General features: G+C 38.7%; 1 protein-coding gene across 1 annotated transcript in view; it reads left to right on the forward strand.

The window, feature by feature from the left end:
• Positions 1-14,369, forward strand: part of AK8 (adenylate kinase 8) — a 106,384-nt gene that overhangs the window by 22,685 nt on the left and 69,330 nt on the right. The window contains exon 5 of the mRNA XM_065418891.1: positions 2,402-2,470. Within this exon, the coding sequence (XP_065274963.1) occupies positions 2,402-2,470 (69 nt within the window). The remainder of the gene's footprint in view (positions 1-2,401; positions 2,471-14,369) is intronic.

A 14,369-nucleotide genomic window follows, 5' to 3' on the forward strand; every position in this document is an offset into this window, starting at 1 on the left:
ATTAATAGGGGAGCTTGGTACCATGGACCATGAGCTACTTCAATTTAGCAGAGTAATTAATGGTTTTGCTGAGCAGTAGAGGGTTTTAGACTTCTGCAAGGTACATTTTGAAAAACTGCAAAATTAAGGTACTTATCCTGCAATGAACTCTGTGTGGGCCTTTGGGGGTCTGCCTGTATAAAGCTCATTGTAGGATCAGGCCCTTAGTGAATAAGAAGTGGTAGAAAGGGATTTTAAGATCCACCAGTCTGGATGACCTAAATAAGGCTTAATATGTTACTTTCCAAAGAAAAAGAAATACCCAATGTACAGTGCCTTCATGAGGATACTCAGTCCGCTAAGACTTCTAAGTAAAAAGAAAAAGAGCAATTGCCCTAGTAATTTAATAATTAATAGTTATCTTAACATTGATAGAATGATACTCGTTTATGGTGTCAGAGTAATTAGCTAATGAACTTACCAAACCATTATTCATTATTTTTGAAAAGCTATGGAGAAATGGGAGGCACTAAAATAATGGAGAAATACAGCTGTGGTACAAGGCTTCAGAAAAAGAAAGAAGGGTGTTTCTGACAATAGCTGCCCAGTAAACCTAGTAAAACAATGGAACAAATATTAGGGGGGGAAAATCACTAAACATCTAGAATGATATAATCTCTTCTGCTATCGGACGTGGAAGATATTTTCTTATGAAATATTGCCAGAAAGTAAAGATATTGACAAGTTGGATAGAGTACAGAAAAGAGTAACTGAAAGGAATAGGAGGCTGAAGGGCTTTAATTATGAGGAAAGATTAAAAGCTTTTGTTAATGTTTAATTTGTCTGACTAACAACTAGAGCTTTGTGGGGTGGGACATGATAACTGTCTGCCGATATGTGGCGTACACACCACAAATTATTTAGGGAGATACAAAGAGTTATTAATTAGGAGTATTGTGATAAAATAAAGAAAGGGAAATTCAAATTGATTATCAAGAAAACTTTCCTGACAGCAAGAGGTACAAGACTGTGGAATATTCTCCTAAGGGAAGTTGTGGAACCCATATTGCTCAGAACATTAAAAATTACACTGAGTTAAGCTCTAGACAAAATATGGTAGGGAACAGTCTTGTTTTACCAGAGGATGCACTAGGTGGCCTAATAGATATTTTTTTCTATATCCAATTTCTTCGAGTCAAGGATCCTGCATTATGTTTTCCCTCTAAGTTTTAATATTTAATTGAAGAAAGCGACCATGTTTGTGTGGCATGATTTGTTTTTTATAAACCCATGCTAGTTATTGCTTGAAGTTCCATCATCCTGTAGGTGTTTACAGATTATTTTCCTCTTTGAGAGTTGTTTGGTTATTTGAACAGTGATTTAAGTTAGGTTTTTCAGTGAATAATTACCAGGATTGTCCTTTCCTCTATTTTGGGAAAGTTAGTGTCCTATTTGTGTCCCCCAATACTCAGGTGTTTCTCCAGTTTTCCTTGGCTTCATAACAATGTCAGTAGCTCAGTACATTTGTTAGCAAATAATTCATTTAGTAATCCGCGTTGCAGACCATCCAGACCCATTGAATTGGTATAGATCGGTTTTTTTAAAAGCATTCTTAATTTGTTTCTTACTGTCTGTACGCTTTTCATCTTTTTTCCTTGTTATTAAAAAAACGTTCAATAGCTTTTTAGAATCACTGTCAATTTCCTGTCTCCCACTTCTCTTATTAATGAACCTATGGTATTTGTATTTGTTTTCCTCTGATATATTTGTAAATTGTTTCCCTTAATTTAAAAGGAGAAATGCTTTGGGGAAAAATATAAAGGACTGTTTTAAGAACCCAGGAAATTAGCAGGGTATATATGTAAAAAATGCAGAGATATAAGATTATAAAACACAATATTTGAAAATCAGGTTCTCCCTGATTGCCAGTGCTGAGTTCAGGGTTCTTCGTGTCCCATATTACAGCTGATAACATCACTAATGCCACAGATCTTGTCCTGTAAAGCAGCACATAGACCAGAATTCTACTGAAGTCAGTGGGACTTCTCATGAGCGTAAGGTTTTTCTTTAGTTGCAGGATTGTGGCCTAACACAATAGTAGAAGTGTGGATCTCGGGGCTGTTTACATGTTTGTGACATGTTTGAGCCTGGTAGGGGAAATGCAGATCCATGAACTCAGAGCTTGGCAAGTAAAAAGTCATTTAGTTTATTTTTAAAATGAATTTCTCTGTTCTTTTTAACTCAACATATATGTTGTGTTAATGATTTGGGGGTCTCAGTTTGATTTATTTATTTATTTTAAGAAGGCATTTCAGTCCACCTTTAGCCAGAGTGCCTTCATGATAAAATTCCTTTTGAACTCCATTGTGAATATTCAGCCTTTTTTTGTTTTGTTTTGTTTTTTGTTTTGTTCTTTCTTTAGAAAATTCCCAATGCACTGTGGGCCAATCTGATCCAGGAGCGTCTGTCAAACGTGGACTGCATCAAACAAGTAAGAATTGCTCCTCGGAGGGCCAGTGGATAAGCACTTACACGACTCATACACAGTAGTTAGCATTCCAAGTCCTGAGCAGAGGAGGGAATGGGGGCAAATCAACAGGGGCTCGGGAGCGGATTGCTTTCTTGAACATCCGTGGAGGGAGTTTGGAGCTTTACTAACAGGATAAAGGGGAGGATGAGAGTATGCATATGCTAATCGTATAGCAGCGAGATGATCAAAGGCTGAACAAGCATAGCTTTGTTGATTGCCTGGGGCAACTGGCAGAGTTATAGTGGACAAAACAGATAAACATAAAATACATAAAAATCAATATATTGATTTCGATTTTTAACTCCCCTTGAAGGTGAGGGAAAAGAGCCCTAATGTTTATCATTTCATTTCAATCTCCTCTGTTTCTCATATCTTTTTTCCCCCTCCATGCTAGGAAATGCTGTATTTGAACATACACTCTTCTAGGTAATAATTAATAAGTTCGTTATTAGGTTGCAGAAATGGGCAAGTGAATAGGTTTGAATATGCCCAAGGGTGCAAGGAATTCTTTTCTGTGGGCTTTGCATAAATGTAAGTAGGGTGTCCTAAACTGGAACTTCTGAAGTAGATTAATACTGGGTAAACTGAGTGGTTTGAATTTGGACTAAAGGAAAGCCCAACCCCCTCTTGTGTATTTCCTTTAGATCAGCAGAAGCTGTTATGGTTTAATGAGTCAATAATCAGTCCATTATTAAGATTGTTAGAGCCATAACAGTCTGTTGGGTATAAAGCCTCTTTCTAAGTTATGCCATAACACAGACTATGCAGTATATGGTGCACTTTTCTAAAATGAGTGTACAAACCACAGTCTACATTAGATTCACGCAGTCTGTGGTGAATCAGCTGAACTGTGCCTCAGTTTACCCACCTGCAGATGGCACTTCCTGCCATCACAGGGATGTTGAGGTTTGCCATTTAATAAAACCTTGTCCCTTTTTGACATCACTGCCTGGCTTGTTCATTGAGTAAAGCAAAGACAGCCACTAATGTTGGGATAATGTCTTATTGAAATACTGAAAAATCCTCTCCTAAAACAGCCTTAACATCAGGGACAGGAGATAATTGCAGGTGCCAAAAATGTCATGTAGCCCATGCTTCCATAGTGTTTCCATGATTTGTACTGCGTTTTGCAATGTTCTGCAAATTCTAGGCTTTTGTTTTAAAAGGAAAAATAGAGGCCTTGTTTATTTTACAAAACCAACCACATTTAAACACCCGGGGCTAGAATATGATTATAACATATCATGGTCCCATCGTCACAGGTGAGACCAAACCATGGGTACCACATATTTGGGCCACTACCTTGTGCTTTAAGATAGTAGATTTTTGTAGCACAGGTGGTGTTAACTTTTCTATTTTTGTTGCAAATATATAGCTATGACCATGTAAGTGGTGTGGTACTGTCCTGTGGCAGAAAATGCTCTCCAGCCGAGCAACAGCTAAAGTGTGCGCGGTCCCATTGTTCACCCCATTACCACTATGAAGTCTGAACTTAAGTGTTTACATACAACCATTTAAATGGTAATGTGGAAATTTAAAAAAACAAAACAAAAAGGAAATCAAATGCAAAAAATGACATTAATACACTCTGGTTACGTATTTGCAGTTCACAAAAGGCCACATGGTGGTACCATTAATTGCATTGTGCTGTATCTTATTCCTTAAGTAATTCCATTCAAATCTAAAGAGAAGGCATCAAAGGAATAAACAGAGCATAGTCTGTAATTTCCTACATGGGGAAAAATATTTAAGAAAGCACTTTTCAATCTAATGGATAAAGATATGACACAGTCCAATGACTGGAAGTTGAAGCTAGACAAATTCAGACTGGAAAGAAGGTGTACATTTTTAACAGTGAGGGTAATTAACCACTGGAACAATTTATCAAGGGTCGTTGTGAATTCTCCACGATTGGCAATTTTTAAATCAAGATTGGATGTTTTTCTAAAAGGTGTTCAAATGGAATTATTTTGGGGAAGTTCTATGGCCTGTTATATGAGGTCAGACTAGATGATCAAAATGGTTCCTTCTTCCCTTGGAATCTGTGAATCTATTAAATTATTTCTACATATTTTACAAATAAAGCGGTTTAAAACACCTTGATATATATTTAGCTAAATATGTATTTACTAAGGAGACTGGAGCCATCCAAAAAATCAGGGTATGCTTTGTAACCTTTCAATAAGATTTTTTTTCCAAGTTACCATGTATTTAAAAACCCCCAAACAAATATATACCATAATTTTACAAAGGGAAATTCATAGACCAAGTACCTGATTCACCACTACATTAATCCAGATTTATGCCAGTGTAACTCCCTTGAAATCAGTGGGGTTACAGCTGCATAAAACTGGAGTAGCATAATGATGAATCAGGCCCCAGATATCTAAATTAAATCATCTATAATGAAAGTCACAACTTTATTAATTCAAGCTGATGCTCCTTCCCTAAATCTAGCTGTTATTTCCCCTTTGAACCCTCATGCTATAGTGGTATGAGTCCAGGACAGAAAAAACTATGGAATAGCTTTTCAGTTCATTATGTATAAGACTTCCCCTCCCCCGTCTTTTTTTAAATGGCCCATTTTCTTTGCATTTTAGAATGTCATGGCACACTCTCCATCTCTCAACCACTGGGAGATGTGAAACAATCATTTTGAATTGTTAGAAAGAAATTAGTAAAGAGATTGGGAAAAAAACCTAAATGTCTGGGAAGTGGTTGTCAGTTTTCCTGTACAAAATACTGTATGCCTTAATCCATAATTTATCTGTTCATTTTGAATTTGCAAAGTAGAATTAAACTTCTGCATTGCAAATCATTATGCTTGAATTATTTGGGTCTGCCTAGTTTCTCTTAGAGCTTTTTTTAAGATGATCTGCCTTTTTTTTTTTTTTTTTTTTTAATGGTGATAGATGTTTATCCCTTCAGGCCAAATATCTGGTGGTATTTACTGTATCTGCATAAATGGACTAAATACACTCTGGAATTAAGCCTTTCTGTGTAGCTGTAGAATGTGTTTAAAAACCCAACTATAGAGTACATTTATATGGTATTTTGAATTAAATAATTTAACTGCTGAACTCAAGTGAAACCAATATTGTCAGCTGTGGGTATAATTGAAACCGAGCAGAATGGGGGAATAGAAACAACCAAAATTTTATATCGAGGTAGTGCTATGAGACTGTCAAATATCTGTGGCAATTCTATGGCAAGGAATGATTCAGTTTATTGTACGATTGTTGTCCCCACAATTGGATATGAACATTTTAATATTTCTCTAGTTGAGTAAAATCAGCATGCTGATCATGTCACTTAATAATAGTGACACAATTCTGACTTGGAAGGCAGGGAGTGTGATCTAATGGCTAGACCAGGAGACTGGGAGGTAAGACGCCTGATGGCTATAAAGTGCTAGATGGAACTGCTTGCTTGTTCTCAGAGGCCAAACCCATTGAAATAAAAATAATTACAAAACACAGCAAAGCCCAGAATGAAATCCAGGAGTTCTGAGTGCTAGCCACTAGACACACTGTCCTTTCATTATCAAAGAAAGGAGTGTCTATACTAGGTTTTTATTTTTACTCAGATTTGCTACCATAACTACCACTAGTGCAACTCCACTGGAGATGGAAGCGATGGGGTCGCTAGTGTAGACAAAGTTACAGGCTGCCACTAGCGTTTTAAAAAGCATGTTGTTTAACCATGGTCAATCAGACCTACTGAAATGATAGCTGCTGGTGCATTGTGTACACTAGTGCTTCCACTGTTGTCACCACTGTGGAGGTGATTGGTGGTAGAAATGGTGGGAAATTTTAGAGAAAGAGGGTGTATGCAGACAAGGCCTTCAAAGCAGATTCTGTTTACTGGTGAATAATTCTTCAGTTTAGGAGTTTTTGAAAAACACCAGGGTATTTCTAAACCCTTTGTAATGTGCTCCCATCCCTCACAGAAATCATATTCTCTCTTGCTGAAGCACACGTTTTTAACAGATAAGTTTCTTACGTGTTTATTGTGGTGCTATTAAGATAAGTGTTGACATTCTTCAATATGCAGACAAATTCCACTCTTCTCCACAGGTCCTGTGCACACTACACTTTTTTGCCCCATATTTTCCAAAGTTGCTAATGCTGTTTAAGCTCCACTGGTGGTGGCAAAGATCGGCGCTTGAATCAAGCAAAGGCACTTCCAGCTGCTGACTTTTAAGCATGTAGACCTGCTCTGAGTAGGACATCATGATGCTTAAAATGCCAGCAACTGCCTGGAACCCTGTCACTCCCATTGTTGTTACTGTCGGTAGAACTGAACCAGTGCTTGCAGTGATGGGACATTTGGGGCAATAAAAACTTACAGACATCTCCAAAAAAGCCAAGTTGAGCAAAAAGGGAGTGCTTGCTACTAGTTCAGTAGGATGTGAATAAGTTCACTGAGCTCTAGAAAGAATGTATAATGGTGCTGTAATCAACAGCCACTAAATGTAAGGCTGTCCTCTTCTTGTGCATGCTTAATTTCCATATGAAAGAGGATCAGTGCATTTTTATTACTCTTTTTAAGTGAAATCTAATACAATTAATACTGTGGACTGTAGATTTTTGAATTCTTTGTATAGATTTATGGTATCTTGCTCATAAACAAGTCAGTATTTTATACTGAAGATGTTACTAGATTGTAGGAGCAGTGTGCTGGACCATAGTACCACCAGCTGTTTGTTTTATTTCTCCTTGTCGTGTCATTGGGCTGGCATTAATTGCACAGCTTTCATCCCACTGACAGTAGGAATACAGAATTTTTTGTGCCATTGTTTTGACACTCACAGGTTTATAGATGTCACAGGCATCCTCTAAGGAGTACAATTTTATTGATCAACAGCTCTGCTGAGACTATATGTTGTGTGCTGCTCTAATACAAATGTAGTTAGGACTGCAAGGGATCAGGCGGGTAGGTCTTACAGCATACACAGAAAACTTATTGCAAGCATTATGTTAGAACCAGGGACTTGTGAAGCTGATATGAGGATGTTTCATCTTATAGGGTTAGTACGTGGTGTCTAAAGCTCCACTGGCTATTACCTAATTCTTGGTGCTGTTGGGATGTAATGTTGTGGAATGAATTTATAGAACTGGAGAAGTCTAGTGTAGAGGTTGCTAGGTGGCGAATTTGCACCCTTAGGAATGGCTGTCTGAGAGAGGGGCAGTTGAACCTTATGCACCAATCTCAAGATCATTTGGGAACTAAGCCTTTGCCAGTGATTAACTTGAGTAATTGGAGTATTTCACTTGTTGAAACTAAGCATTTCAGAAGAGTGGAAGAGGCTTTCATTGATGCGAAAGAAAAGATTGCTGGTGTTTGGGTGTAAAAAGTGATGAACTCACACTTGCATTGGCTACGGGATCTTTCTTTGGTTGTTGTTTGGTGGATGAGATCATGTAATCAGTGGGTCAAATCCTGCCTCCAGTTTCATTTGTGCAACCCCATGCAAGTGGATAGTGTACTGTGTTAGACAAGTGTAACGGAGGGGAGAATTTGGCCCATTAACATCAATTTATTTGTCTACACAGGACATGGCTTCTTATTCAGTACTGAAGCTACCAAAATGCTTTTTATGTGGGAAAAGAGTTTCCTTTCCAATAAAGAGATTGACAAAGTGTGACCTCTTCCAACCTTTAGTCCTCCTTGTGATGGGTTGCCCCCTCCCCCACCTGATGTACAGGAGTGCCACTGAGCCTGCCTGTTCCACCAGTCTGGGCTTCCTTACGCTGCCCTGCTGAACCAGGCCCTCAAGCCTCCTCCAGCCCACACACAGGTAGGGACACACCCAGCTGCAGAAAGACACAGATACTGAAATCAGCTCTGTATGGGAAGGCTTCCGCTAAGGAATTGCCCAGCACTCAAGTGCACATCCCCTCTGAACTGTAAACCCAAAATTGTATCATCTTACTCTGCACAAAGAACTGTACAGCGTAAGCTCATAACATTCACCCCCTCCCTCAATGTGGAGGAAGATCTGCACAGCTTTTTGCCCCCCAGTTATGAATTCCACAAACTGGTTTTAGAGAAAACAAAACCAAGTTTATTAAATTTAAAAAGAGAGATTTTAAGTGATTATAAGGGATCGCAAACAGATCAAAGCAGATTACTGAGCAAATAAAACAAACACACAAACTAAGCTTTAATACACGAAAGAAACTGGTTACAGGTAGTAATTTCTCATCCTAAATGTTGTTTTAGGCATTTCTTTCATAGGCCAGACACCTTTTCTAGCCTGGGCTCAGTTCTTCTCTCCCCCCCCCCCCATTTCGTCGTTGTTTCTAAGACGTTTTCAGCAGTCATCCTGGGCAGGGATTCCGTGAAGAATGAACCCTGATTAACTCACTTCCCTGCCTTAAATAGGATTTACATACGGCGGGGATTACTTTGTTTTTCAGTGGGATTTCCACTCCCCTTAGTGGAAAATACTGGTATTCTATGATGGAGTCCAGTACCAGGTGACATGATCACATGACCCTGCAGTGTCAAAGCAGCCATGAGTCAAAGGCCATTTGTAGCATTCCAGGAAGCTTCTCAGGAAGGTGGGAGATATCTTCAAAGTCCTATTGTTTTCCCTAATCGCCCATCCAGACTGACTGCATTCTGTCTTCTGGGCGTTCCCCAGGTACAAACACTTTTGTAATTGATACATAGTCAATATTCCTAACTTCAGATACAGAAACGATACATGCATACAAATAGGATAATCATATTCAGCAAATCATAATCTTTCCAATGATATCTCACAAGACCCATCTTGCATAAAACACATCTTAGTTATGCCATATTCATATCATAACAATATCTCTATGAAGAATATGGAGTGTAGTGTCACACTCCTAATACCAACAAATTGCAGGAATCAGCTTGTCAGTAGATACTTTCACATATACTGCCTTCCGCATAGTGATTATTGTGGCATCTTTGCTAGGTGTGTCCTCCCCTGATTCCCTTTGCTCTTGTTCCCCCTAGTTCATAGGGATGGAGAAAGAGGATGGGCACAGTACAGAATAAAGGATGGGCACAGTAAATAAAGGAGTAGATCAATGCAGAAAATATTGTGCAATGCAAGCTTATAGAGATGGCATCAAAAGGCCTGAGACAGTACATTGTATTTGCAAGAGGTAGCTCCAGTCATGGGAGAGTTTCAGTCGACAAAGGTCATGCAGCCTACATCAGTCTCGATGCTCCAATTCTTGTAAGAATTATTATGTCACCTTTAAGTCTGTCTGCTTATCTCAGTATTTATTCTGCACTCCTTGCCCCGGTATCTGACAGTCTTAGAGAACGACTTGGGTCCACACTGGACTTTAATCATTGATAATTTTTTGTGGTTTGGTTACCTCTCCTTTCTTTGGATGGCATATAATTTTTTTTAAAAATCTGAATGTTGTGGGAAAACAATGGTGAAGACATAAGCAGAATATAGCAGAATATACATTTTGTTCTGAAGGCAGCAAGATTTGTGATCTTTCTAATCTTTTGTGAAAGTGAATGCCAAAGCTGTGGGCCTGTGGCTGAGAATTCTTTCTCAAGTCTAATGTGACTGAGAGTTGATTTTCTTCATTTCTTCACTCTTTGCCTTGTTCTAACCCAATCTGTGTCAATAGCTTTCTATTTTTGTAATAAGTTTTGAGGATGCTCAGGCCAAACAGTAACAAAAGAAAGCTGAGTATCAGTGTAACTATTATTTGGGTGGAAGGTGTCAGTCACTGATAGGTTGATAGCAATACTGCACTGCAGCAAAGGACACCCATGTTTGAGAATGACCTTGGGTTTCTTCCGCTCCAGATTCCTTGAATTTGAAGGAGTGAGGTGATATCCGTACAAATACCTCATTGCTGCTGATTTACACAGTGAGGTAGGTGTCCAAGGAGGACTTTACCTGACCTTAAGGCAAGAGCTGAATGCCGCCTTTATCACTGTCTTGAAGTTGGAGGGGATTTGAGGGTCCAGTTGTGGGGAGTAGATGATGGCCGCAGAATGAAGCATTATGGAATCCTCAGGACCCTGGCTTTTATTCACGGCTAGACGTGAGGATGTGCTGTCTATGCTTGGATTGCCTGAAGGTTATTGTTATCAAGAAGAGAAAATAGATGATTTCATAAAGAAACATATTCTTATCAAGTGAAGTTACTAATTACACTTTAATGATAGTCAGGAGGGCAGAAAAGACCAGTGTTTGCATAAAGCATGATAGGCATATTTTAAGTCAGGTCTTGCTCTGCTGTATGTTGCTACCTCTTGCTTAGTTCCCAAGCCACACTCCCTTTTTACTGTCTTTTTTTTTTTTTTTTATCTGTGACATCTGCTTGGAGCTTGTCCCTCCTGTGATACCATACTACTTGCAGCTGTTCAGACCTCCAGCTCTGAGCTGTGCATGGGGTGCCCTGAGCATACGGCCTTTTTGATGTGTGATAAAACAGAACCAAGCCACTGGGGGTATGGAGAGGGAATGCATCAGAATATCAATAAACCTGCTCTGAACAAAGCTGCAACTCTGTGGTAGAATAGACATTTCACTGAAGTGTCAAGTAGATGGATAATGTATTCTAATTAGGGACTACTGGTACCTCGGAATTCAGAGACCTTGGAAATAAGATCCAAAAAGCTAACTATTTATATAGGGTTTATTTATTATGTATTTGTTTAGTGCCTTAAAATATATTTGTTACAAGCAGCTATTCACTGAGCTATGATTTCTTACTTGAACTTTTAGCCATTAAATTGTATGCTATCTGCTTTAAGGGACTTTGGCATTTGTAAAATTGTATGTGAATCTTATAAAGTGTGTTGCATCTTGTTAAAAAGCTCATCCTCTATCTCTTGTTCATAGCCGAGTATTTGCTTTTGAGCTGTAATGCTTCTAAACTGCCCTGGCACCAGAAATCTTGTAATATGTTGTTTAGTTTAGATTCCAAAGAATATGGAATGGAGATAGGGGGTCAGGTCCTCAACTGGTGTAAATTGGCCTAGCTGTATTGATGTCAGAGATGCTATGCTCATTTACACCATCTTAGGATCTGGCCCACAGTGGGTACAGGACTCAGTTTCACATGTATGGCTGAACAGAGCGCATTTCCAATACAATGCCTAGGTTCCTAACATACTGATAAAACACGGTGGAACCTATTTCTGTTCTCTCTCCGTAACTCTCAAGGGAAAAATTGATTTTTTAGCACCTGTGTGACCTTATTCAGTAGTTCATCCTAATTTGATAAAGCAAACACTGGGAGTGGCAAAAATGGCTTGCAGTTACTGGAGTCTTTTTTTAATTGCCCTCAGATAACTGCAGGATGGCATGTTAGTGATATCGGGCTAATTAGGGAATTTTAAGTAGTCTACTCTATTTTCTTGTGTAATTGGAATGCCCTGATTTCCTCCTACAAAAATCACTGAGTTATGTTTCCCTGAAATAATTCTAAAATCTTTGTACCCCATAGTGATAGAGCTCAGATTTATCTGGGAGATGATGATGGTTGCTAGCTAATGCAATACAGTATTAAAATGTCTTTTTTCATACAAAGATATGTTCTTTCAGCTTCCTTACCACCTCAGAAAGTTGTTGGGAGTACAGTGACATGGACTTGTTCAGCTAAACAACTAACAAAGAGAAATTGAGACAAAGTTTAGCAGATTCTGGAGCCATAAGAGAGGTAGATTTCAGATACTGCATCACATAGAAATTGAGTAATGCTGCAGCACTTCTGTGGTATTTCATAGATCTGTAAATGCTTCTTTTTTTAAGATGTTCAGTCCAACACTTATCTGGCTATAACAAGGACTTAAGGGAGCAAAAGGATTTTCTTTCTTTCTTTTGCTCTGTTGCTTCATTAGCTCTGGGAAGTAGGGTTCCATTACTATGAGTTTTCGTGTATAATTTAAGAAAATAATGCAAGAGTGCATATTTTCTTCAGTGCTCATTGCTCTTTAGATTTGTTTAGTTTCTCTTTTTTTTAAATTCATGGTGTGGCTTGGTATTCTTTTGAATATTTCAAAATTGTAGAAATAGTGGTGGGTTTGTGCTGTTCGGGGGTATTTTGGCCTTTTGTTTTGTTTTTCAAGAAAGAAGACATTTGTTTGTATCCTTTGAGGGTTTTTTTAGATTAAAACTTTAAAAATAAATCATTAGTAGAATATGTAAGTGTCCATTTTATTGTGGTGATGTTATTAGTGCATGTTGCTTTCAGACACATTCAGCACTGGAAATGGTCAGTTTCTTTTCTCCCAAACATCCACAGTAGAACACATCTTATGCTCTAGTTCATTGAGATGTTTTTTTCCTGCTGGATGAAATTCATTTTTGGTACTGAGGACCCAAACAAGGATTCATTCTGAGGCAAAATTTTATGTGTGCAGGCAAAGGGGCATCACATCTGTATTGTGGATAGGGTGGACTGCCCTCTGCAGAAAGCTGGAGTAACTACTTTAGAGGGACTGCATTGCAACACCATGGTCTGCCTGCAGTTTGGGATGTGTAAATGGTATATCTCCTTAATACCTGTTTAATGGTTCACATCAAATCTGATTTCTTGGGCTTTGGGTGGGTGTGGGTGTGAGTTTTACCCTAAATAAGGGAGAAGGGATGATATTGCAGCTAAAGCACAGGACAAGAAGTGAAGAGATCTGGTTCCTGTTACCTCCTCTGATTCCCTGTCTGAACTTGAGCAAGTCACTTCACTGCTCTGTTCCTCAGTTTCCCTGTCTGGCAAATGGGGATAATAATCTGACCTGTCTGGTTTCACTGTCCAAGCTGAGTGTTTCTCATGTACCAAAAACTTCAATAAATGTAATAATTTTTTTAAACTATCCAAAATTAGGGAAAAAGTTAATCACATAAATAATGTAAAATATGGCAAAATATAAATAAATTTGGATACATTCATTTGCATTTAGCAAGTCTCCAGCTCACTCCAACTAAACTTTATGTATCCTATAGAAATGTTAAGAGATCAGCTTTCTAGAAAAAGATGAACCACCAGTCAATAAGAACTATGCATTTAGGGCCAGACCTTGGTCCATGCTATGACCCCATTGTACAACTCTACTGGCATAAAGGGGTCATAAAGCTGCCCTAAGATGACATCTGAAGATTCCCCCAGCAAAGAGGAATTCCAGACTGGTTTACAGCTAGTCTGTTCTAACCTCTAAAATCCACCCCCACCCCCAAATAGGGGTTACGCCGGGGCAGTGCGCTTGGAAAGAACATGGTATACTCCAAATATCCCCACCTGGCATTTACCATAAACTAGAGCAGCGCTGAGGCTGCTCTGACACATGCAGAGGATGAACTGGCCCCCAGCTGCCTCTCCACCTTCTCGTGTCCTGTGTTGAGCATATCTCCGTCAGATCCAAGGATCCAGGCTTTATCCAGATAAATATTCAAGATGTAACTAGCAATATTACCAAGAACTCAATCCTGGGGGAGGTGTGTGTGTGTGTGCTATGTCCTTAAATCCCATTGACTAGAATGGAATGAGAATCAAGTGCTCTTGACACCTTACAGAATTGGGTCTCCAATGATCTGTAGATTGTAATTAAATCTTCTCGACACTCAAAAATCTCAAAAGTGCCCAGTACTGAAACTACCGAGCTTTCAAAACATTAAACTACCCTCCGCACATTGCATGTGATTATGATATTCCATAGAGGAGCTCAGTGTGGAAGAGTCTTCATCAGTCATTCATTTCAGAGGTTCGTATGGATTGTACTAAACAATTTCTTGGAAGAGTACTCTGAATTTGTTTTAGGGTCAGTATAAGATTATGATCCTAAATCTCTTCTAAAAAAATTTCATAGGTTGAACTTGTCCACTAGGAAAGAATGAAATGAGGTT

The sequence above is a fragment of the Emys orbicularis genome, chromosome 18, assembly GCF_028017835.1.
Source record: "Emys orbicularis isolate rEmyOrb1 chromosome 18, rEmyOrb1.hap1, whole genome shotgun sequence".
Lineage (NCBI taxonomy): Eukaryota > Metazoa > Chordata > Testudines > Emydidae > Emys > Emys orbicularis.